Genomic DNA, 25584 nt, shown 5'->3' with positions numbered 1-25584 from the left:
CGTGATGGGCGGGGGGGGGGGTGTTGTTGGTGGTGTGTTCTAGGTTGTCGGTGGTGTTGTGTATTATGTGGTTGTGGGTTGTGAGTGGTGGTGTTGTGGGTTGTGTGGTTTGTGTTGTGGGTTGTGGATGGTGTGTGTCGTGGGTTGTGTGGTATGGGTTATGTGTTTTGTGTCGTGAGTTATGTGTTTTGGGAAATGGGTAGCGTTGTGGGTTGTGTGTTATGGGTTGTTGATGGTATTGTGGGTTGCCTTTGCTGTGGGTCGTGTGGCGTGGGTTGTGTGGTGTGTGTTGTGGGTTGTGTGGTGTATGTTGTGGGTTGTGTGGTATGTGTTGTGGGTTGTGAGTGGTGTTGCGGGTTTTGTGGTGTGTATTGTGGGTTGTGTGTTTGTGGGTTTTGTGGTGTGTGTTGTGGGTTGTGTGTTGCGGGTTGTGTGGTGTATGTTGTGGGTTGTGTGGTATGTGTTGTGGGTTGTGAGTGGTGTTGCAGGTTTTGTAGTGTATATTGTGGGTTGTGTGTTTGTGGGTTTTGTGGTGTATGTTGTGGGTTGTGTATTGTGGGTTGTGTGGTGTGTGTTGTGGGTTGTGAGTGGTGTTGTGGGTTTTGTGGTGTATATTGTGGGTTGTGGGTTTTGTGGTGTGTATTGTGGGTTGTGGATTTTGTGGTGTATGTTGTGGATTGTGTGGTGTGTGTTGTGGGTTGTGAGTGGTGTTGTGGGCTTTGTGGTGTGTATTGTGGGTTGTGTGTTGTGGGTTTTGTGCTGTGTATTGTGGGTTTTGTGGTGTATGTTGTGGGTTGTGTATTGTGCGTTGTGTGGTGTGTGTTGTGGGTTGTGAGTGGTGTTGTGGGTTTTGTGGTGTATATTGTGGGTTGTGTTGTGGGTTGTGTGGTGTGTGTTGTGGGTTGTGAGTGGTGTTGTGGGCTTTGTTGGGTGTATTGTGGGTTGTGTGTTGTGTGGTGTGTGTTGTGGGTTGTGAGTGGTTTTGTGGTGTATATTGTGGGTTGTCTTTGTTGTGGGTTGTGTGGTGTGTGTTGTGGGTTGTGTGTTGTGTGTTGTGGGTTGTGTGGTGTGTGGTGTGTGTTGTGGGTTGTGTGTTGTGGGTTGTGTGGTATGTGTTGTGGGTTGTGCGTGGTGTTGTGGGTTTTGTGGTGTGTATTGTGGGTTGTGCGTGGTGTTGTGGGTTTTGTGGTGTGTATTGTGGGTTGTGTGTTGTGTTGTGGGTTGTGTTGTGGTGTGTGTTGTGGGTTGTGTTTTGGTGGGAAGTGGGTTGTGTTGTGAGTTGTGAGTTGTGGTGTCTTGGTTAATGTGTTTCGTGTTTGCTAACAGTACTTGGCCCAACCACCTGTTCAAGTTTGGCTGCAACCAGCAGCGAAACGTCGGACTAGCCAGTTGTTAAACGCGTGTGGATCGCTCTCCAACAGCACCGCTGCTGACGAAGTCACAAACTGGCCACGTTCGTTCGCGTGACAACCTCGTGCATTGACTGTGTCGGGTGGTTAAGGGTGTACAACACGGCACCATTTGACTTCAGCGTCGATCTGACCCAACGATCTGTGATGATATCGGTCTGCTGATCCTTGGTCTGCGTTGGGGCTTGTTTTGTGGAAGTGTGTGCTTGTGAACGTATGTTTTATGCGTGTTTGCGATGTTTGTATTTGATCGTTGGGTTTGTTTTGTATTGCCGTTTGTAAATGTTTGTGTGTTGTTGTGTTGTGTTTAGTTTGTGTTGTAGTGTTTGTGTTGCGTGTCCCTCTGTGTTGTTGTGTCTGTGTTGTTGTGTCTGTCTTGTTGTGTCTGTCTTGTTGTGTCTGTCCTGTCTATTCAGTATTTCATCTCTCACGCTATGTGTTTGTGCCCATGTTATTTGTATTGTTTACGGTTTGTTTAGTGTATATTGTGTATACTGTGTATATTGTATATATTACGTGTTATGTGTATTTTGTGTGTGTCGCTTATATTCTGCTTATTGTGTGCTGTGTAAATTATACATATTGTGTGTGTTATGTGTATTGTGTGTTACTTATAGCATGTGTGTTGCGTATATTACGTTCTGTGTATTATGTATGTGTTGTGTATAATATATGTGTGTTGTGTGTAATGTACTATGTGTATAGGATATGCGTTGTGTATACTGAGTGTTATGTATATGATGTGTGGTGTATTTTGTGTATACGGTGTGTGTTGTGTATATTGTGCTGTGTATATGGTGTGTGTTATGTATACGTTATGTATAGTGTGTGTGCTGTGTGTGTTGTGTGTGTTACATATATATTGTGTGTGTATTGCGTGTTGTGTATAATGTATGTGTATATCACATGTGTTGTGTATATTGTGTGTGTTGTGTGTGTTGTGTTCCTTGTGTTGTGTTCAGACGACTCCTGGAGGCTGTGGCCGATGAGGAGTAGATATTTCTTCTCTGCTCACGATGGCCTCTGTGGCAGTGCGAGAGTGATGAATATCAGACCGGTCAACGACATGCACCACACACACACAGGTAGACCGATAACCATACAGACAGACAGATAGTATCGGTGCCTACCCCAGGCAAGGGTGTATCTTATTGCAGTGTTGTCTTGGTGTGGTCTGGGTTTGTTGTTGTCGTTGATGTTGGTTTGCTGCCTTGCCCAAGCTTCCAATTCGTGTAAAAAAAACGCAATTATTACAATGTTGAATATTAATGTTTTAATTATAAATGGCTCGCTTACGTTTTTTTCTTGATTGTTGCACTCCTATCGTCTGTTTGTATTCATCTTGATCTGAAGCTTTCGTGACTGCAGGAATCCATACTCTTTCTTTCGGTAAAGTCATGTAGGTATAAAAAAATATATATATAAAATAAAATGTTATTTTATAAAAAATAATTTATTTTATTTTATACCTACGTGACTTTACCGAAAGAACCAAAGAGTTTGTTTGTTGCCGTAATCTGCTGGCGCGCCCCAATACTGGCCCATGGGACTCTCGTTAGCAATAAGCATGCATCCACCCTCGATGCTTTCCTTTCGAAAAATCTCCACGCCCGAGCATTAACGGAGACCTGGTTGTCTCCACTCAACACCGCTACCCCCGCCGCGTTATCCCCCCCCCCATCCGAACTCAATTGCTCCATTCACCACCTCCCTTTGGCAAGTCCCCTCCTCGTGGATCTCCTCGACCCTATCAAATACCCTCCCCACCTTTTTCTCTTTCGAATTTCAAATTTCCTATTTATCTTTACCCCAATCAGCTTCCTTCTTCATCATCGACCGTCCCCCGGGTCCCTGCTCCTCTTTCTGCAATGATCTTGACTGTCTCCTATCGACTCTCTATTAAAAACCTCTTCTCCATCGATCCTACTGGGCGACTTTTCCCTTCTGGAGCTGTCGACCATCATCTCAAAAACCCGCCCCACCTTTTCCTGCCTCGACCCCTATCTGCCTCCCCCCCCCTTCTTCTATCCATTTCCCCCACGATTATTCAATGTCTCTTGGCTCTCTTTGACTCTTCCCTCTCTTCTGGCATCTTCCCCAACCCTTACAAAACCGCCATCATCGCACCTCTTCTCAAAAAACCTTCTCCAGATCCTTCTGTCCCTGCACGCCATCGCCATATTTCCTTGTTTTTTTATTTCTCCAAACTCATTGCACGCCTCTCATCCTACATCTCTTCCCGCCTCGCTGTATCCACCTCCACCACTCTGGGTTCCGCCCTCTCCATTCCACTGAAACCGCCCTCCTCCACATCCTACAACCATTTGGCCAACTCTCCTCCGTCCTCATCTCTCTCGATCTGTCTCCTTGCAATCGACACCCTCCACCACTCCATCCTCCTCTCCGCTCATCTACAACTTCGGCATCTCTGACACCACTTTCTCTCTCTTGAGTCCGTTCCTACATAAATCCCCGTTCATCGACTGCCTCTTTCAACCACTCCTCTTCCTCCACTACCCCCATCACGGTTGATGTCTCCCAGGGCTCGCTACTTGGCCCCCCTCCCGTTCTCCGTATACGACATCTCCCCGAGAGTCTGTTCTTTCTTCCTCTAATATTTCCTATCACCTCTTTGCCGATGACACTCACATTTTCTTCTCCTTCAAATAATTCACCCCCCGATCCTTCCCTCCGCCTCTCGTCCTGTCTGACAGCCGTACAAGCCTGGATGACCTTTCCCTAAATCCTTCCAAAACCTCGGTGCTTTTCCTTTCATCCTCTAGCTCGCCCCCTCCTGCACCCTCCATCTCTTCCCCTCCCCACCCACCTCCTTAGCCTCTTCCCAAACTCTTCCACCTTCGATTCCACTCTGTCCTTCACTTCCCACATTGCCAACGCCACTCGCACATGCCGTTACCATCTGTACAACATCAGGAAAATCCGCCCCATCATCACTCCCACCGCTACCAAGCTCCTCGTGCACTCCCCATTCACTCGTCTTGATCACTGAAACTCACTCCTCCACATCCATAACCAGCTGCACGCGCCGAACTCAACCTTCCCTACACATCCCACCGCTCTCCTCTCCTTCAACAACTGCACTGGCTTCCTGTTTATCGCCACTGTCTTTTTAAATTCCTCACTTTCGTGTTCAAAGCCTTGCACGGCCTTGCCCCCCTCCCACCTCTCCTCTCATTTCTTTGCACGTCCCTTTAAGCTACATCTGATCTCAATATTCCGTTTTTCTCACTGTATCTCCACCTCCTCGCGCCCAGTCTCGCTTTCGTTCTCTCTCTCTCTTCTTGCCCCGTTGCAACTGGAACAAGCTCCCTCTCCACATCAGACTCTCCCCCTCGATTTCTTCCTTTCGCTCGACCCTCAGGTTCTTTCTCTTCTCCGTTGCTTTTTCTTTTCCACTGCCACCATCTCGAACCGGTTCCTTCCCCCGCCTTTAACGCACTCCCAGTGCCCCGGTCGTCTTCCTCCAACGACTCGAATTCCTGACCCGCCTCCCACGTCTCGCTTTCTCCTTGTGCACCGAACCACATCTCTCCCCCAGCCCTCCACTGCGCTCCTCAATCAGCCAAACTATCCAGCCAACAGACCTCTGCCCCTACCACCCTTCACCTGCCCTCATCCATGCCCAGCCACAACGTCTATCTATCTTACCACTGAGCGCGTGTGCCCATAACCCGCTGCCTCTCGCTCGCGTTGCACCCATCTGTGACCCTCATTCACCATCACACTCCACGTTATTCCTCCTTCCCTAACCCTGCAGCATCAGCAACTCTATCCCCAGCCCCTGTCCCTCCATCCCTTCCGTCACCTCCCTTCACTGACAGCCGCTCCACCCCACCCGTTGCTCCCCTTCTGCCCCTTTGTGTACCGCCGTCGGCTTCCGTTGTAAAGCGCCCTGACAAGGGAGCTTTTTAAATCCTAAATATAATAGAATAAAATCTGTGAGTAAAAAAAGAGCTTCATAGCTCATCGGATTCCTCTTCCAGGACAAATCAAGATTCTGACTTTTAAAAATTCAAACAGTTATGATACCAGCGTGGTGAAATCTGGTCAAACAATCCGTTCGTGACGGCACGACACTCATCCAGCATTGGATTTCCCTACGGGATATGCACCTACACCGCCCGATACGATGTGTATGTGCGTATGTTGAACGTCTTTCGCACCGTACGTAGCCAACCATGCTCATCGGGGACGCCGGTGAAATGATAACAACTAAACACAAAAAGCAGTGCACAAGAAATTAGTCTTCAAATATATTTATAGCGGTGTGATGTAGTGTATAGGGTAGTAAATGTACGTTGAACTTCTCTTTTACGGTACGTAGCCGACCGTGCCAATCAAAGGTGACGGAGGGAAGGACAACAAACGAAACAGCATCAAAAGCATTTATGAAGAAATTAATATCCCGGTCGAATATCGAAACGACGTATATCGAAGCGATTTTCAGGGTCGTCAGTAGCTGGAGGCGAACGTTTGAGAGGCGATCGATACAAGAGAGGACGGACGATGGCGATGCTGATGATGCCGTCAGCGACGTTAGTGTGGGGTGAGGCGACGTAGATCAGGGAGTGTTCACAAAGTGATGACGTATTTGCGAAACGACGTAAAAGAGGAGGGGGGGGGGAGGCGTACATCTGGGTATCGCTTGACTGTACGATTAAAATAACGTGTCTTTAAGTATTTAACTGCGGCCACTGGGAAGAAGCCTTCGTGAAATGTTGATATTCACGGGGAAAGAGAGAGCTTCTACACTGGAGATGAGAGAGAGAGTCTGTACACCTGAGATGAGAGAGCCTGTACACCTGAGATGATGGATAATACTACTGCTACTGCTGATGATGATGCTGCTGATGTTGGTGAAAATGCTGATGGTGACGATGCTCCTGATGATAATGCGGCTGCTGCTGATGATGCTGCTGCTGATGATAATTCCGCTGATGATGATGATGCTGAACATGATACAGACCTCACCTGAATTAATTAATGCCTCCAACAACATCCCGACGAACCTCCTCTTATATACAAATCTGCGAGCTCCTCTTTCACCACGAGACTGCCCCCCACCCCCTCTCTCCCTCCACCGCCTTTACCCCCGCTGTGAGCCGCCCGTTTGAGACACCACCCCCCCAAGTGTGAAGCCGCAGATCAATTAGTGTTAATTACCCACACGGTGCGCACTGAGGGAGCTGGCTGGCCGAGAGAGGCACCCCCCCCCCCCCCATTCTACGCCCCCAGGGCACAATCCATTAGTGTCCCGATCAACCTCGCATTGTTGCGGTCACGTGGTGCGGAGGGGGTGGGGTTGGAGGGGCGTGGGGGAGGGAGGTGTTGGTAGGGTGAGGTGGGGGACACACGGTGGAGCAGCAGCATCAGCAGCAGCATCAGCAGTATTAGCATCTTCAGCAGCAGTGTCAGCATCATCAGCAACATCATCAGGAGCAATATCAGCAGCAATATCATCAGCATTATCATCAGCGGTATTGGTATCATCATCAGTATCAGCAGCAGCATCATCAGCAGCAGGATCAGCATCAGCAGCATCAATCGCAGTAATATCAGTATTATCAACAGCAGCCGTATCAGCAGCAGTATCAGCATCAACAGCAGTATCATCATTAGCAGCAGTATCAGTATCATCAGCAATATCCAATACGAAATTAATTATTATTAGCGGAAGTTACAGAGGCGACCAACATCAGCAGCAGTTCCCAGACTGTGGAACGACGCTTTGCCTTGGGTGATAAGGCAGAGTTGTGAGAGCTGTTGAAGTCTGTCTTGAAAACTCGCCGCTTTAACTTCGCCTTCAACCCCGCAATACAACCGAGACAGAACAATACAAACGAGATGAAACAATACAAACGAGATGGAACAATACAAACTAGGCAGAACAATACAAACGAGATGAAACAATACAAACGAGATGGAACAATACAAACGAGATGGAACAATACAAACGAGACGGAACAATACAAACGAGGCAGAACAATACAAACGAGATGGAACAATACAAATGAGGCAGAAAATACACACTAAACACAATACAAACGAGATGGAACAATGCAAACGAGACGGAATAATACAAACGAGGAAGACAATAGAAACGAGACAGATAAATACAAACGAGGCAGACAATACACACTAAACACAATACAAACGAGAGACAATACAAAGGAGACAAGCAATGCAAACGAGACAGAACAATGCACGCCAGACAGACGGTACAATACAAAGGAGACAGGACAATACAATCCTGTGCTAGTCAATGTAACAATGCTACCTCTGTAATAACGCGCATTATTAGTGCCATTCAAACGAAGACAGCATCTCATTTGTCAAAGCCATCTAGAGTCGTCCTGTGTGACGTCACGTCCGCGGCTGCCATCTATTCCGGTGACGAAGGAGGTGGAGGAGGAGGGGGTGGAAGTTCTGGACGACGACGAGGAGGAGGAATCTCCACGTCCCCGTCTCCGCCCACCTCTCCTCGTCTCCCGCCCGCCTCGGCCCGCGAGACCCCCGCGGGGCGAGTGAACGACGCGCGGGAGCCATTAGCGCCCAGTCGTTGTTTTGACGCGAACGGGCACAGGGAACGCGCGCGTGTGTGTCTGTGTGTGTGTCTGTGTGTGTGTTGGTGGGGAGCGGTAGTGTAGCGGCTCGCACGCTGCGCTACGAACCTGGTGACCTGGGTTCGATTCCCGCTCACGGCCAACACCACGGTGACGATTATCTGAACCGGTCCTGGGCTTCCCCTAGGTCGACTCAGCCTCAAATGAGTACCTGGTGTGGTGTGTAGTAAACATCGCCACTGGGGAGATAATGGCGGCCGGGCGTGGTGTTGGCCACCCACCCACTCGCGTGCCGTGCCAGCCTTCAAAGTGCTCGCTAACAGCACTTGCCCCAACAGTATGTTCAGGCTATACGGGGGATCTATGTGTTGGTGTGTACAGACGAGATCTGGACAAAGTCCAATCGGTGAGCTCCTCCTGCAGGCAAGGCTGCGTTGGCTGGGTCATGTAGCCCGCATGCCCAGCCACCGCATGCCTAAGGGATCGTCCATAAATGACGTCACGCGATTTTGGACGATTTTTGACCCCCCCCCTCACCATCGTCAGACGGCGTCACAAACAGTCAGACCCCCCTCAAATATAACGTCACAATGTGACGCTGCACTCTGATGTTGTAGGAGAAAACATTTATTAAAACGTCTATTTAATTAAGTAGAACGTGTTGCCTATATTTATTTAAAGTTGCGCATTTTGATGTGACGTCGCATTTCTCAAACCCCCCCATCGTCACACATCGTCACAAATGTACGTTACGTCATTTATGGACCGCATACCTAAACAGCTTTTGTTCGGATCGAGGGGGCTAAACAGGCGCGGCACGGGCTAGAGAAGAGATGGCGTGATGTGGTACAGGAGGATGTGGAGCTGAGTGGACTTGCCGATGACTGGTACCAGCAGTGTCAAGATCGGCCTCTGTGGAGGAGGCTCGTGAAGGACGCTACTGGGCAGTTGGAGGCAGTCGCCCTCCAACAACAACGGAGGGTAGAGGAGCGATGCTCACAACAACGAGCGGAGCGCCGGGTGGCTAAACCACAGCAAGTTGGCACAGTATGGGGCACAGATGGTGCATCAGCCAGTCATCTCAGTCATCTCAGTCAGTCGACCCGTGGCACCTGGGTCTGCCCCGTGACCTCCTGCCAGCGGGCGTTCGACACTTCACGTGGCCTCAAGGTGCACATAGCCTGGCACAAGCGCTGTGGTGACGTCACCGCCAATTAGTGGCGAATGGCGGTTGTTGTTGTTGAGACAAGGTGTGTGTGTGTGTTGAGACGAGGTGTGTGTGTTGAGACGAGGTGTGTGTGTTTAAGTCGAGGTGTGTGTGTTTAAAACGAGGTGTGTGTGTTGAGTAGGGAGCAGTCGTGTAGTGCTTAGCGCAATGCGCTACGAAACCGGCGATCCCAGTTCGAATCCCGCTCGCGACAAATAAACCGGTCATGGGCCTCTCCTTGGCCGACCTTGTACGAAAGTACACGGCGCGAATTGCCATTAAATACAAATAGTAGTGCGAACATCAACACTGGGAAGGCAAAGGCGGCCGGGCGTGGTGCTGACCACCCACCCCTTTCGTGTTCCGTCCCAGCCTTTCATAGGTGCCACTCGCTAGCAGCACTTGTCACGACACTCCGTGAAGGCTACAACGGGTTGATCTTTGTATTTTGCGCGGAACAAGTGAAGGTGGTGTGCACATATGTCCTGTGCTGTGAAGAATAAGACGAAGCAGGGCCCATTGCCCGAAACGTCGCATTTTAAAGATCGATCGTGCGCGGTGCGTCGCCAGTCAGGACGCACGCCCCGCCCACGCCTGTGACGTCATGGGGGTGGGGGGCGTGGCTCGTGAGGATCCTCAGCCCCGTATGGACGGTACTGTTGTTTCGATTCCCGTACTGCCCTCTGACTTTACGAACCTTTAGTTTGTGAAATGTCCGCCAACCCGTAGTTACGGGCAAATTAAACACCTGATTGTGTTTGTCATACCGCTGTTGATATATTGTCGCATTCATTGGTTCATTCGATAACCTCCTCGAAAAGCTCAGGGTGCACAAGGGTAACACATCCATAACAAACAGAATTACCTCCCCAACTTTAAAATAAAAAAAAATATTTGTTTGCTTTTGGAGTCCGTGACGTGAGCTGGAGCGCGGGCTGATATGGGTGAATGTGGATATCTTACTCGATAATACACCTTTTAATGCACGAATTAATTATGATTTCTCTATCTAAATCCGCTCAAGCCTCCCGTAAACCACGTGACTTACGTGTGGCCACGCCCACTCGGAACCCCTCCCCTCTCCCCCGCCCACTGTGAAAACAGACGCCGCTCCGTGCAGCAGCAGTGCCCAGGCCCTGATGGAGCCTCCCCCTCCTCCCTCTCCTCATCTCTCCTGACCCTCGGCTCCCGTTTATCGGCTCCTCCATTCTGTCCCTCTCATTACCCATCCCTTTTCTTCGTTTCTCTTCCCGCTTCCGTCCCTCTGTCTTTTCCCTTTCCTCGTGGTTGTAGCCACCGCCTGAACAGCATTCTCTCGTTGTTCACCAACTTCTTAGCCGCGATTTTGGATGTCCGCCAATCGTATCTGGATCTCTACACGAATGCAGACAGAGAGAGAGAAAGTGACGAGATAAAGTGATGAGATAACGTGATGAGACAGAATGTGATGAGATCAGGAGTGGCCCGTCCATATAGGGCACAATGTTAAGTGGGGGGCCAAATTCAATGAAAAAAATACAAATAAAGAAAAAACTAATAAAAAAAATTATGATAAAATAACAAAGATGTAATTAATAATAGCGTTTTCCCCCTTTTCTCTGGCAACAAAACTTAAACCTTTTTACAAGGAATCATGTGTGCATTAACCACAATACTTGTGGTTTCAGTATTGTTGCCAAAAAAAGGGGAAAACCCGTATTATATTTTAGTACTGGCAAAGGAGGTCTAATCATAAAGATGTAATTTTCAATTCTTGTCACGTACAGATGGAATATGAATTATAATTCATTTCTCAACATTTGTGAGAATGTATTGCTTGGACAAACGGACAGAGAAACCGAATGATTATGGCTCTGTTTAAGAAATAATACGCTTTATAAACATTAAACGCAAAATAGGGGCAAAATGTTTCCCAGTTTACGTTAAACCTCGGCCTAGATCTGCCCTTGGGGCTTGGGGTGGGGGCACCAGCTACATGGTTCACCTCGGGCCGCCTCTGGATGAGATAAAGTGATGAAATAAAATGATGAGATCGAGTGCTGAGAGATTTATTGTTTTCTGTATTTAAGGAGACCCGTTGAAATGATAGGATTACGTAGGTCGATATCATTATCCGCGAAATGAGCTATTCACGATCATCTCCAGAACGTATCCCTCGCGAATAACGAGGGAGCATTGTAAAGCACTTATATATATATACGGTAACACCCCATGTACGTGTCCCCGATTTACGTCGCTTCGCAACAACGTCGTCACTTTATTAATACAACCACCCGATTTGCATCGCCCCAACCACCCACACTTACATCCACCTACTGACTATCCTGACAACCCGCTTCGATTTACGTCGCATCGATAGCCATCGTCGCACATTTCAGGAACGCATCCCCTCCCGCCCACCGACGTAAACCGAGGTATTACCGTATTTCACAAAGTCGTCATCCTCATAATCATTGTGCTCGTGTCGCCATACGTTCGTGACGCGTGCTCGTCGATGCAACACGAGTGGCGGGTGCTGCTGTCGCTCTCACAATGATCGCGGGCGTTTCGCTCGACCGGCGTCATTCCGCTTCGAACGCGACGGTCAAAAAGAAAAAAGCCACCCCAGCAAGCGCACGAGCGAACGCACGGACATCTCGCGTCGTCGACGTTGTCGACTCAGAGAGAGAGAGAGAGCGCCGTCAGCTGTGAATAAACGGCGCTCAACAAGCGGTAACACAATTCGAGTTATCGAGGATGGCACGGGGAGCGCATCGCCGGATTTCATCAACGAGCTCGAAGGGTGTAGTCCAATCGGCAGAGGGGAAGACAAAGACGGTCGGACGTGCACGCCTCTCCTGTGTATATGTGTGACGCCACCAACACCAGCCACTAAAAGTGTATGCAGTGGCAGCCGTAATAGGTGCTCGCAAAAATAGTCTATTGTATTTGATGACAGCCGTGTGTATGTGTTAGAGAGTGTTTGTCTTATCGGAGCGGTGGCGCAGTGGTTAGCGCACTGCACTACAAGGTCGGCGACCCGAGTTCGATTCCCGCTCACGGCCAAACATCAGTGGCGAATATTTGACCCGGTCCTGGGCCTCCCCTAGGTCGACTTAGCCTCAAAATTAGTATGTATGTTGGATTTCTTTCGCACCGTACGTAGGCAACCGTGCTAATCGGAGGTGCTGGGCGCGGGGAAAGACAACAAACTAAACACAAAAAGCAGAATACCTGGTGCGGTGTATAAACATCGCCATTCGGGAGACAAAGGCGGTCGGGCGTGATGCTGGTCACCCACCTCCTCATGCACCGTGCCGGCCTTCATAGATGCTCGGTAACAGCACTTGGCCTTACAGTCTGTGAGGTTATACGGGGGACCTTTGCCTTTTTATGTTTACCTCCTATCTGCGTGTATAAAACATCAAAGCGGAACGTGTAACCACGTGGCTCACAACTAATTTGACCTCAGGGTCACCAGAGTCGAGGAGGCGACCGCCCAGCCAGCAGCGATTGTCTGATCCAACATTCATCTCATCTCTCTCTTCGCGGATTCTCTCTCTCTTTCTCTCACGCTCACTCGCTCTCTATCCCTCCTTCTCGCTCTCCCTCGTTCACTCTCCATCCCATGTCTCTCTCTTTCTCTTACGATCAGCGGAAACAAGAAGATGCTCGGTGTAGTCGGCACTTTGCTTCGTTCATCATTTCGTTTTTTTAATGCTTTGCTTGATGTAACCCCCCCCCCTTTTTAAATGAAAAATTTCACAATAGATGTCACGCTCTACTCTCCTCACCCGATCACTTTTCACACACAAAGCGCTCACCACAAATGAATCACAGCGCCTTGGCGATCTCGTCAAGGAGCATAAATCATCACGCGAACTCCGCTCATCATCCTCGCAGCAGCAGCGGCGGTTTTTGTAGAGCCGCCGAACAAAAAACGGTTACTGCATCGCGCGGTGTGTCAGGTGCGCTTCTGCGGCCGCCTGGAACGTTCTTCCTTCCGATACTAGGAAGCCACTGGAGCTGTGGAGTTTTAAATCATATAGTTTGGAAACTAATTTCTTCAGAACTGCTTTTTGTGTTGAATGTTTTGTCCTTATCTCGCACCTCCCATTAGCACGGTTGGTTTTGTATGGTGCGAAATAATTCCAGCATACAGTGTACATACTTCCTCTCAATCTGTCCCTCTCTCTCCCCCTCTTTCTCTGTTCCCTCTCTCACTCTCCATCCCATCTCTCTCCTTCTCTCCGTATCACTCTCCATCCTCGATCTTTCTCTCTGTCCCCGTCTCTCTCATCCCTATCTCACGCCTCCATCCCATATCTCTCTCTCCCTCTGTCTCTCTCTATCATTACTCTCCATCCTCCCTCTCTCTCTCTGTATTTCATATCGGAATCGCCTCCAGTGCTGTTGCTGCTGGCGGCAATAAAATTGTTTGAAAGTCAAAAGTCTGTCCCCTTCTCCCCGTCTCTCTCATCCCTATCTCACGTCTCCATCCCATCTCTCTCTCTCCCTCTGTCTCTCTCTATCACTCCCCCCTCCATCCCTCTCCCCTCCGCTCTCTCACTCGCCGCGTCTCCCGCCCCCGCTGAAGTCGGTGTCTCTCGCTCCGGGCCGGAACAGCTGAGCACGCAGCACCATCGCGAAACCGGCCCTGAGCTGGCGATTGAACTTGGCGAAGAGCAGCGGATTGAGCGCCGAGCTGATGTAGCCGCTGAGCACGGTGATCCTGAAGGGCACGAACAGCGCCTCGTCCACCAGCGACACCACGTCCACCAGGTAGAAGGGCAGGCACGACAACAGGAAACAGCCGATGATGATCCCCAGCTGCTTAGTCGCCTTGTGCTCGCTCCTGGCCGCCGCGGTCGCTTCGGCCGATGACGATTTCCCTCCTCCTCCTCCTCCAACGCCGCCAATGCGACGCGCCTGCAGCCTCGCCGCTCGATAGATCTGCCCGTACAGCGCCACCACGAACGCTACCGAGACGATGTAGGGCCCCATCTGGATGACGAATATGATGAGGCCGTGCACGTAGAAGAAGCAATCGTCGGGGCATAGGATGCGGTGGATGGTGTTGGGCGAGAGCGCGGGGCTCAGGCTGAAGAGGATGGGCGCCGAGACGAGCGCGGCTCCGAGCCAGCAGAGCGCCAGCATCGCCCCCACGGTGCGCTCGGTGACGCGCGTCGCGTAGCGCAGCGGGTCGCACACGGCCACGTAGCGGTCGTAGGCGATGCAGGCGACGTGCAGGATGGAGCACGTGGTGAGCGCGAAGTCGAGGAAGAAGTGCCAGTGGCAGAGGAGGTCGGCGTAGAACCAGCAGCTGTACACGGCCTTCACCGTGGCCAGGGGCATCACGAGGGTGCCCACGAGCAGGTCGGAGACGGCCAGCGACAGGGCCATGACGTTGGGCCAGGAGCGGAGGCGCCTGAAGAAGGATACCGTGGCGATGAGGAGGAGGTTGCCCGCGACCGTCGTGGCGTTGACGAGGGCGACCAGGGTGAGGACGATGGCGCGGTCACGCACCGAGAGGCTGGGGCCCGTGCAGTTGAGGTCGTAGAAGCTGATGGTGCAGGAGGAGTTCGCCATGGCTCGAGAGACAGAGAGAGAGACTTTGCTTTGTTTGGGATAAAGCGACGATGGTTGTTTGGTGGAGACCTTTGGGATGAATCGACCGCTCGCTCGCACCTTGGCCCGGTCTCTCGCTGCTTGTCCCGCGTCTCCCTTCCTTCGGAGACAGCCGAGATCGGCGCGCCGTATCACCCCGGGTCGTCCTTGCGAATAAAACAACAGCGACAACGACGTTGATGGTGCACATGCCACGGATGACGTTGGACTTCTTTCGCACCGTATACGGAGCCAACCGCGCTAATCCGGAGGTGTTTGTCGCGGTATAGTCTGACGTGTGGGGCAACAATTAACAAAACAATCTGAACATTCGTCAACAACACGGTGTGTGTGTGTCACTTTAGAAAGGACACATCTGTAATGTAGGCGACGTTTCGGGCAATGGGCCGTCTTCATTAGTACACGTGCAAATTGCATCGGTCGTGAGATGCAATGTGCACATCCGATTTGCCTATAAATCCAGCGCAGTGTGTGAAGGCAGCTGCGAGGGTTGATGGATCACGCACGGATGTCGCGAAACTCCTTCCCCGTGGGCGTCGAGGAGGAGGAGGAGGAGAAAGCGGCACTGCAACGACTGACATCATCTGTCCCTTCTGTATGGGATTGCGTGTTGCCCCCTTCCACGCATAATCAGCGCATTCAATTTGATGAAAACACCCTCATGTATAGATGACTCCAGAGCTTGGGAAATTGTTGGTAGCACCGGCGCCTTACCGCCTGCTGCCTTCCAACTTGTCTGTGGCACACGATGCGACCGTGCTCGTCGAGACGCGTGGGTTTATGTGGTCGCACTCATCACAAATGAACCACAACACCTCGCTAATCTCGTCAATGAGCATAAACAATCACGCGACCTCCGGACATCCTCGCAGCGGCACCGTTCGGCGAACCATCGAACAAAGGCGGTGGTCACTGAGTCGCTTCTGTGGCCGTCTGAAACGCTCTTCCTTCCGATATTAGGAAGCCACTGGAGTTGTGCACTTTTAAATTACCAAGATTGAAAACTCATTTCTTTAGATCTGCTTTTTTGTGTTTAGTGCGTTATCCCCCCCGCCCGCACCTCCGAATAGCGTGGTTGCCTACGTACGGTACGAAAAAAGTTCCACACACTTCTCGTGTGGCTAACACCTCACCCGTCCGCTTTTGTCTCCCCAGCGCTGATGTTTACACACCGCGACATTGGAAATTCGCCGGTAGAGGTTCAGAAATTCTTCACCGATGTTGGCCGAGAGCGGGTTTTGAACTCGGGTCGCCGGATTCGTAGCGCGGTTGCGCCAACCGCTGCGCCACCGCTCACCGCAGAGCACAGACGCACACAAGCACGCAATCATCGCGTGCTTCATCTGAACCTCGAGACCCGTTCTCAGGAGGGTGCTGTTGTCAAGATGGGGATGAAAACCACAATGAAGATGATGGTCAAGATGATGATGATGATGATTACCATTGTCGTCTTGGTTTTGATGATGCTCTTCATGATTTGATGATTCATGTGATGATTAGTGTCACGATGATGATGATGATGATGCTTATTATCGTTGAGATGATGAAAGCGACAATGGTAATGATGATGATCATGGTACTGATAACCACAATTTTTTTTTAATGATGATGATTCTTCTGCTGCTGCTGATGATGATGAAGTTCATCATTGCCACCCTCGTGGTAAGAAAGTTAAAATCGATGTTGATTGCGAACGACGACTTTGACACAAGATGGGGAAGCTGCGCGACTGCCTTGACTCGCCACCCAGAGCCCACCGGTTCGATTCAATCTCCCGGAGCGGCAACTAAAAATCCATCCCCCTCCTCATCCCCGTCCCCCCTCTCTCCGCCCAGCAGCAGCAGCAGCTGCTGTATTAATGGTAGCTTCACCGCCCCTGGTGGGGTAAAGTGTGGGTACTCACACCTCTTCAAGGGATGCCTGGCCAGCGGCGTGGAAGAGTAGGCCAAAGGTGCCCACCTAGAGGAGGAGCCCCTCCGCTCCACCGCTCGAGTGGAGGCGCTTCACCAGCAGCGGCGTGAGCTAAGCGGTTGCAGAGCCGCACGGTTTGTGCTCAGGACGTTGATGACGACGATGATGGTGGTGGGATTACAACATCAATTGTTGCACAAAGACAACGCGACATCGATGATGTATAATGCACACGGCAACAACCACAACAGCAAACAGCAACCACCACCTCACCTGCAAACACTATACGCGTGCTCTCCACTTCAAATGCCCCCACCTAAACCACATTTACAATCAATAGAACGCGTTCAGAGTATTTACGTGGCACAGTGGGCCGTGCACCTGCTGAAATGTACACGAAAAAAATGTGTTCAGTTTTAAACATTCACAGCAACAGCGACAATTCTACCACTCGCACCGCGCTCTTGCTGTTTAAACGCATTCAAGTACGCGCATCGATCATATATATACACACACGCATACGCACCCACAGACACACACATGGACACACAGAGACACACTCGCGCTAAAAAAATGCGCTCTCCCAGGTGCTGAACCCCAATTATTTCCACGGAATTTCACACTTTCACTGCAGGCGTGGGATTTGAGACGAATCAGGCAGCTCCCTTTGGAGGTGGCCACACCTTTGTTGAGGCGTTGGTTAACTACAAGATGCAGAGTGGTGGCACCACATTCGACCAAAGTTCGTCTGACGTTGCTCCGACATTGTTCCAGCGTTCGTCCAACGTTTAGCCAAGGTTGGTCCAACGTCCGTCCAACGTTGAGCCAAGGTTGGTCCAACGTTCATCCAACGTTCGTCCAACGTTGGTCCAACGTTCGTTCAAAGGCGGTTACAATCACATTGACCACGTTGGCTTAACGTTGCAATGTTCACGGAGTACAAACTCGGCGACGTGAGTTCGGTTCCTGGCCGAGTGGTATCCTGCATTGCTCTCCTTTCACGAACCCGCCATTGACCGGAGTGGTGAAGTATGGTTGGCCAAACAACCCCCATGACCGCCACGGTCGTGGGCAGGCCTTCATCCAGCAGTGGATTCACAAGGGGCCGCACGGTACACACCGACATGGGGCAGTGACGTGGCCCGGCGGAGGCACGTTTCGCGGTTCGAATCTCAGCGGCCGCCCTAGTTAATACAGCAGTGTGCGTACTGACCCGAGCAATACTCCTACGCCGCCGTCTGCTTTGCTTACGGTGAACACTCAAGATCCCGCGGCGTTCATTCGCAAGGGTAAACCACTGTGCGCCGGCGTCAGGAGTTAAAATTTGCCAAATTCAGAAACTCAGCTGAGGTCACACAGCGCATCAGCGGCAATTATCACCCCCACCCCCTAATGGCATCACACCAATGCACAGCTGACACTGGGGGTGGGGGGGTGCCCTAGGTTAGACCACAGCAACCATCGGCCCCCTACTGGCTCGACTGATAACCAAGATCACCACTCTTGCAAATGAGACTCCGATCCTTGGTCCCTTGAGTTCAAACAGCGGCGCTGCCGTTTAGGTAGCGGTGAGCAGAGCCGTCCCCAGGTTGGTACGGTGATTCGGGGCAAACCGCCCCGGGCCCCGCGCTTTGGGAGGGGGGGGGCTGCGAATCAACGTAACGGTGTCAGTGGGAATACTCCTGGGCTTAGTTTGGAGGCGTCGGGGCAGCCAACGTGGCGTGATTTTCTCTGGGGACCGAACCCCTCCTATGGACGGCTTTGGCATTGAGCACTCCTGCTGTTCCCTACTTGCTCTGTGTATCTAGAGGATTACCAGTCCCTGGAGAATTATTTATTCTCTCTGTCCCTCTTTCTCCGCTGTGCCCAATATTGTTGTTGTGGTAATGTTCTGACCTGCACCTACTGGACATCTGTAAAAAACAGCATTATGGCTCAACACTGTCCATAGACTCAACACTGCCCATAGACTCAACACTGCACCATAGACTCAACACTGCGCCATAGACTCAACACTGCCCATAGACTCAACACTGCACCATAGACTCAACACTGCACCATAGACTCAACACTGCCCATAGACTCAACACTGCACCATAGACTCAACACTGCACCATAGACTCAACACTGCCCATAGACTCAACACTGCATCATAGACTCAACACTGCACCATAGACTCAACACTGCACCATAGACTCAGAACTGCACCATAGACTCAACACTGCACCATAGACTCACCACTGCCCGTAGACTCAACACTGCACCATAGACTCAACACTGCACCATAGACTCAACACTGCCCATAAACGCAACACTGCCCATAGACTCAGCACTGCCTATAGACTCAACTATATTATAGTGCGCCTTCAGTTAAGGCGCTCTATAAATCTAAGATAAGATGTAGTCACCAGAACACACAATTCACGTAACGAGCACGTATTCACTCGTTGCACGACGGCTGACCTAGTTGATACTCCGTCTTTCAAGAACCGTAACGATATCAAATGCCGCCCCGTCAGCTTCGAGGTGTACGTTAAACATCCCATGACGTTCAGTCGCAAGAGCAGAGCCGTTGCGGTACCGGCGTCATGGTTCACATTTGCGAAGATCGCAGGGGACACATCACTCACGTGGGATCGCGCCAACAGCAGCAGCAACTAAAGTAGCTTACCGTGTCCTTCAACGCTTACACGTGTCCCTATCACCCGTCATCCCAACCCCTTCCTCCTCTGCCTCCTCCTCATCCTCCTCCTTCCTTCCTAGTCCTTATCCTCCTCCTCGCGATTACTCCACACCACTCTCCAACCACCTTCCGCCTCCATAACCTCCACGTTGCTCACCATTATCGTCGCGCCACGCAAATCCTTAGCCGGTAGCTCTGGCGGGAGATTTGGGCGGCAGAAGGCCACTGCCGATGCCGAAGATGTAGGGGCTGGTGGAGGTGTAGACTCCCGTGATGAAGAAGTCAGCGTCGGACCAGTAGACGAGGCGGTCCGAGTCGGCCAGGAACTGCAGCGCCAGGTGGGCGCACCAGGACACCTCGAACAGCATCAGGGCCATCAGCACGGGGCCCGAACCTCCGCGGGTCTTGACAGATCCTCCTCCGCCTAAAGGTGGACCAGAGGATCGATGACAAGATACGACCAAAGGATGGATCAGAAAACAGGGGACAGACGATTTACAAGAGGACAGACGAGATGCTGAGCGAGAAGTTGGACCAAATGATGGACCAGTGTAGAAGATTGAACAGAAGAGGGCCCAGAGGTTTGTCCAAAAGTTGGCCTGGAGGATAGACCAGAACCAAAAGCTGAACCAAAGAATGGACCAACACAGGGACCAGAAGATGGGTGAGCTGGGTAGTGGTGATCACGCTGCACGTGGCTGCCTGTGAACCAGCACTGTGGAGGCAGCAACGAGGGTTGGTGGATCACCCGCAGATTTTGTGAAAACCCCTTCCCTGTGGTGGGCGTCGAGTACGAGCCATAGTCTGGCTCGCCAGCAGAAGGCGGTACAGGAAGTGTGAACCAATTTCCATCTGTTCCATCCACGTGGAATCAAGTGTTGGCTACTCCGGTTTACTCCCACACGTATAAGCACTCGTCAGTGATTACATGAAATCACCTTCATCCATACGCGCACCTCCGTTGGTTGCGGGTCACGCGGTATTTGTGAGTTGCGGTTATATCAATGACGCTGGCATAAAAACACTCAATATTATTATTAGGGTGCAGTGAGAATGTAAATGAGAAGACAGGACCAGACGCTGGTCCTGGAGATGAACGAAAAGATTTACTGCAAGAAGGACCAAAGCAGTGTTCTTCATTGCAAGGCCCTGCCAGTGGCCACTCGTGGCCACTGGCAGGGCCCCGAGTGACCTTAAGTGTGGCCCCTGACGTGCGGCCCCCACCGACAACACACAAACAGCGAAGACACCCCCCACCCCCCATTATCATCATGCTGCTGTCACAAACCCCCAATGGTTTCAAATGTGTGGTGACCCTCGCTCACACTGATGAAAGTGGCAACCCCCCCTACCCCCTTTCCTCTGAAAATTATTGAAGAACACAGGACCAAAGAATGGAGCAGAGGTTTGACCGTCGCATGCACCAGAAGGTTTACCGGAGGAGGGTTCGGCGAAGGACGGCCCCTTCACCGCGGCCCTCCGAGAGCGCAGCAGCGTGAGGACGATGCGCAGCGACGCGACGAAGACCACGACGAGGGGACATACGTTGGTGCCCAGGAGGTAGATGTACTTGTAGGCCATGTGGGAGACAGCGCAGCGGCGGGCCTTGGGGCACGTGAAGAGGTCCGACGGACACGTGTCTCGGTGCATTGACAACGACGACGAGTTGGTGGATGATGATGATGATAGGTTGGTGAATGTTGATGATGTTGAGTTGATAGAGTACGGCATCAGAATGATGGGCGCTTCCCACTCGCTGCCCATGAAGATGGACGGGAGTGAGAAGGCCACCGTGGTGGCCCAGGCGAGGAGGCAACAGAGGCGAGCCAAGCGCTGCTGGTCGAGAGGCGCGGACCGCAGAGCTGGGTTTGAGTCCCGGTCCCGGGTTTTGTGTGCTGAGAGATCGGCGTTCTTGTTGTCGTCATTGGTGGTGGTGATGATGTTGGTAGTGGTGATGATGGTGGTGGTGTTAGTGCGTTCCAATCGTCTTTGGATGGTACTTAAAACATGCTGTGGGCTTGCTGCTTGTATTATCTGTCCTCCTATCACTAATCCTCCTCCTCCGAATCTATCCCCTTCTGTCTCTACTCCAAATACTCCGCTTCCCACGTCTCTAATTCCTCCTCCTGCAAATACCCCTCCATCTGCTTCTTCTTCAAATACTGCACCTCCTCCACGACCATCACCACCTCCATCAATGACACTCATTCCTTCTCCTCCTGCCGCTCTATCACCGTCACCCCCAACTCCACGTCCTTCTCCGATTCCTCCTTCTGCTTCCGTCGCCACTTCCTCCGTTCTGCCACCACCTCGATCACCACCGCGACCGCCGCTGAACGCCGGCCAGCCGCACAACTTCTGGTAGCGATAGACGCAAATGAGCAGCGTGAAGCAGATGGCGCCCGTCTCGGCCACCGCCGACGCGAACTTGAGCGCGGGGCAAACGATGCTGAGGACGTCTCCCTCGAGGTCTCTGGGCCTCGTCATCTCCACCATGGCGATGCTCACCAGGTCCGGCATGTCGGCGAGGCACGTGCCCACCAGGTTGGCCGTCGCCAGGTTGGCGAGGAACAGGTGGAAGGTGCGGCCACGCTGGCTCCGGCTGGGCCCCGCGGCACTGCTCGGCGCGGTCTTGGCCCTGCGCGTCCGCAGCCCGCCGCTGAGCAGCAGAAGCGAGAGCAGGAGGAGCGAGTTGCCCAGCAGGCTGGCCAGCCACAGCAGGATGCGCAGAGACACAATGGCTCTCTCGGTGTGGTTCATGGTTAGTGGACCACGTGAGTTCGTGTGTGTGTGTGTCTACAGGTGAGTGTGTGTGTCTACAGGTGAGTTTGTGTGTGTCTATAGGTGAGTTTGTGTGTGTGTCTACAGGTGAGTGTGTGTGTCTACAGGTGAGCTTGGGTGTGTGTGTGTGTCTACAGGTGAGTTTGTGTGACTATAGGTGAGTTTGTGTGTCTACAGGTGAGTGTATGTGACTACAGGTGAGTTCGTGTGTGTGTCGACAGGTGAGTGTGCGTGTTTCTCCATCTACAGGTGAGTTATTGTGTCTACAGGTCAGTTCAGGTGTATCTATCAACAGGTGAGTTCGGGTGTGTGTGTGTGTGTGTCTACACGTGAGATTAAGTATGTCTGTGTCTGCAGGTGAGTTCGGGTGTGTGTTTATAGGTGACTTCGTGTGTGTCTACACGTGAGTTCGTGTGTGTGTTTTTTTCTACAGGTGAGTTTGTGTGTGTGTGTGTGTGTGTTTATAGGTGAGTTCGGGTTAGTGCGTGTCTACAGGTGAGTTTGTGTGTCTACAGGTGAGTTTGTGTGTGTCTATAGGTGAGTTTGTGTGTCTCTACAAATGAGTTCGAGTGTGTGTACAGGTGAGTTCAGGTGTGTGGGGTTCTGGGAGAGTGGGTGTCTATACAGGTGTGTACGTGTGTGTGACTAGGTGGGTGGTTAGATAGTGTATATGGGGGTGGGTGTGCGGGGGGGGCCTTCATAGGTGCTCGCTAAGAGCACTTTCCCCAACAGTTAGTTAAGGCTATACGGGAGATCTTTGTCTTTGTTTGGGGATGGTGTGTCTCTTTGTGTCAGTCCGTGTGTGCAGGTGTGCGTGTGCCTGTGCAGGTGTGTGGAGAGAGGAGTGGTGTGTATGCAGGTGTGGGTATCATGTTCCTACATGTGTTCAGGATGTTGTGTGTCTCTGTCTATTTGCCTCTGTCTATCAGCCCGTCTATTAATTTGTCTAGGGTTCTGTTTTTGTGCCTGAATGTACCTTAACTGTCAATGTGTGTGTCTGTCTGGCCGTTTATCCGTCCATCTGTCTACCTACTTACCTACCCACCTATGTATCCTTCTTTCTGTTCATCAGGTTTGTCTACATGCGATTCTGTCCATCAATTGTCGATACATTTGTACGTTGAACTTCTTTCACACCGTACGTAGCCAACCGTTAATGTCTATCCCACACACGCGCCCGTCCGTCCATCTGCCTATCGGTCTGTGAGTACGTCTGTATGCCTACCTACCTGTCTGCCTATGGCTCTATCTATCTGCCTGCCCTCGTGGTCGCGTGGCTGTGGGTAGAGCGGCAGTGATGATGATGATAGTGATTGATGGTGCCCTGCCCCTGTCTCGGGGCTTATAAACCCCGCGTGGTCGCCTCCGGCAGTCGCTTGGAGGCGACATCAGGGGCCCAATTACCGCGGCTGTGACGGGCGGCCTCCCCCGGGGGGAGACGCAGTCGGGTGGGGGTTGGGGGTTGGGGATCAGAGCTCGTGGGGGAGACGCGACGTCAACACGCATCTCGTCACTCACTCACTCATTATCATCGTTTACCATCGGTCGTGATCTATCCACTGCTGGGTGAAAGCCCCCCCCCCCCGCCCCGCCCTCTGGCCACCTCCCCCACCCCACGTCATCTCTGGCGGTCTGGCCATGCAACAATCTCGTCTGGCTCCTGCGAACGGGACGATTTAATCGCTCCATCTACGCGTGATGGTTTTTTCTTCCCTCTTTTGGGCCGAGAGCATCGACCGCCACCACCACCACCACCGATCATCGCCACCCCGCCTGGCCGTGACGCCTCCTGCCCAAGGCCCACGTGCACCTCCTCTCAGCAGCCATTGTGACGGTGCCTCTACCGAGCACGTGGTCTACGACTCACGTGCTCGTGGTCCTGCTGCGATGACAAACACGCTAATAACTAGGGGCGGTTTCTTCATTAGGGTGATTGGACGACGCACCACCAATGTCATTCAACCACAGAGTCACGCTAGCCGTCACTGTGCCTCTGGATATAGTCCAATCAGCGTCATGCTACGTTCTGTGGAGTACCGCCTCTTTTTGGGCGATTTCCCTCCGGCTGAGAATCGCCCCGAGTGGTCCCATAGACTTACATTCAAAGATGTTTTTTTTCGAACAGGGGGCGCTGCAATGCATTCTCTATGGCTTCCGGGAGGGCTCGCACTAACGTGCCTACGTTATCATACGTAAGCACGTTTCATGCAACAAAATTATTTGTCGCCACCTAGTGGAATCTTTAATAAAATAAATATGAGTGGATTGTATTTATAGTGAGTATAGAAACAAAAAAGATGTATTGTAAGAGTCACTTTATTTTTCATTAATATTAAAGAAGTGAAGTTGCCTTTACATGCTTAAGCTGTTAATTTATCCTTTGCATGGGTGGACCTTATCCTTATCAATCATCCAGACATTTGCCCCCCCTGAGAGATTTTGCAGGAGCCGCCACTGCTAATAACCCAACACGTCCGTCGACGATAACAACAACACGATATCTATGGGATCTTTTTCCAGTATACAAAATGAATAGGGGCCGTCCATAAATGACGTCATGCGATTTTGGACGATTTTTGACCCCCCCCCCCTAGTCACACGGCGTCACAAAAAGTCAGACCCCCCTCAAATATGACATCACAAAGCTCTGCCCCACCTCCCCCCCAAAAAATAAAACATGCTTCAAATCGCGTTAAACTATTGGCATCAAGTCTGCATTACACAACTACACATATTTGTGGCAAAGCATGCAAACAAACGTGCTCTGGAAATGTTATGCATCGTCTTTGAAACCGATTGGCCCACACCAGAGGCAGCCTTCTTCATAGCCTTGTCTCACCACCAGTGGTAGAGCAGAGAACGCCAAAAGGCGAACAGAACAAACACAATGCAACACTGTGTGTGTGGCCTTGAAAGGGAAATCTATATATATAAGAGGCAAAGTTGTGATTATGCGTCTGTTCAAAATGTTTAGCGTACTTCCCGACATGCAACAAACTTGAAATTTGCCATGTGGGTACTTTCCAGACTGCACACCATGCAAAAATTATAAAAATAGACTTTTGTATTTTTTTTGGGGGGGTGGGGGGCGCAATAATGCATATTTTTTGCATGGCAAGTGAGCTGTGATGTCACATCTGTCATGTCACCCGCGCATGCGCAGTGCTTGGCGCGCAGTGCTACGAACCCGGCGAACCGAGTTCGATTTCCGCTCACGGCCACCGCCGGTGACGATTATTTGAACCGCTCCTGGGCCTCCCCTAGGTCGACTCAGCTTCAAACGAGTAACTGGTGTGGTGTGAACATCGCCACTGGGGAGACAAAGGCGGCCGGGCGTGGTGAATCCAAGTCCCGGGCGAAGCCGGGTAGTAAAGCGAGTATATATAAAGTAGGCGACGTTTC

The 25584-nt window shown here is 51.4% G+C and overlaps 1 protein-coding gene across 1 annotated transcript; it reads right to left on the bottom strand.

The window, feature by feature from the left end:
• Positions 1–13745: 13745 nt before the first annotated feature.
• On the bottom strand, positions 13746–14936 carry LOC144727921 (trace amine-associated receptor 365-like). Its single transcript, XM_078607054.1, has one exon. It carries the CDS (start codon positions 14766–14768, stop codon positions 13746–13748), a length of 1023 nt encoding a protein of 340 aa, XP_078463180.1. The 5' UTR covers positions 14769–14936.
• Positions 14937–25584: the final 10648 nt, after the last annotated feature.

This window comes from Lampetra planeri, chromosome 27 (genome assembly GCF_965212315.1).
Source record: "Lampetra planeri chromosome 27, kcLamPlan1.2.h2, whole genome shotgun sequence".
NCBI lineage: Eukaryota > Metazoa > Chordata > Hyperoartia > Petromyzontiformes > Petromyzontidae > Lampetra > Lampetra planeri.
Note: the sequence above shows the minus strand (reverse complement) of the source record. Positions and strands in the feature narration are given on the sequence as shown.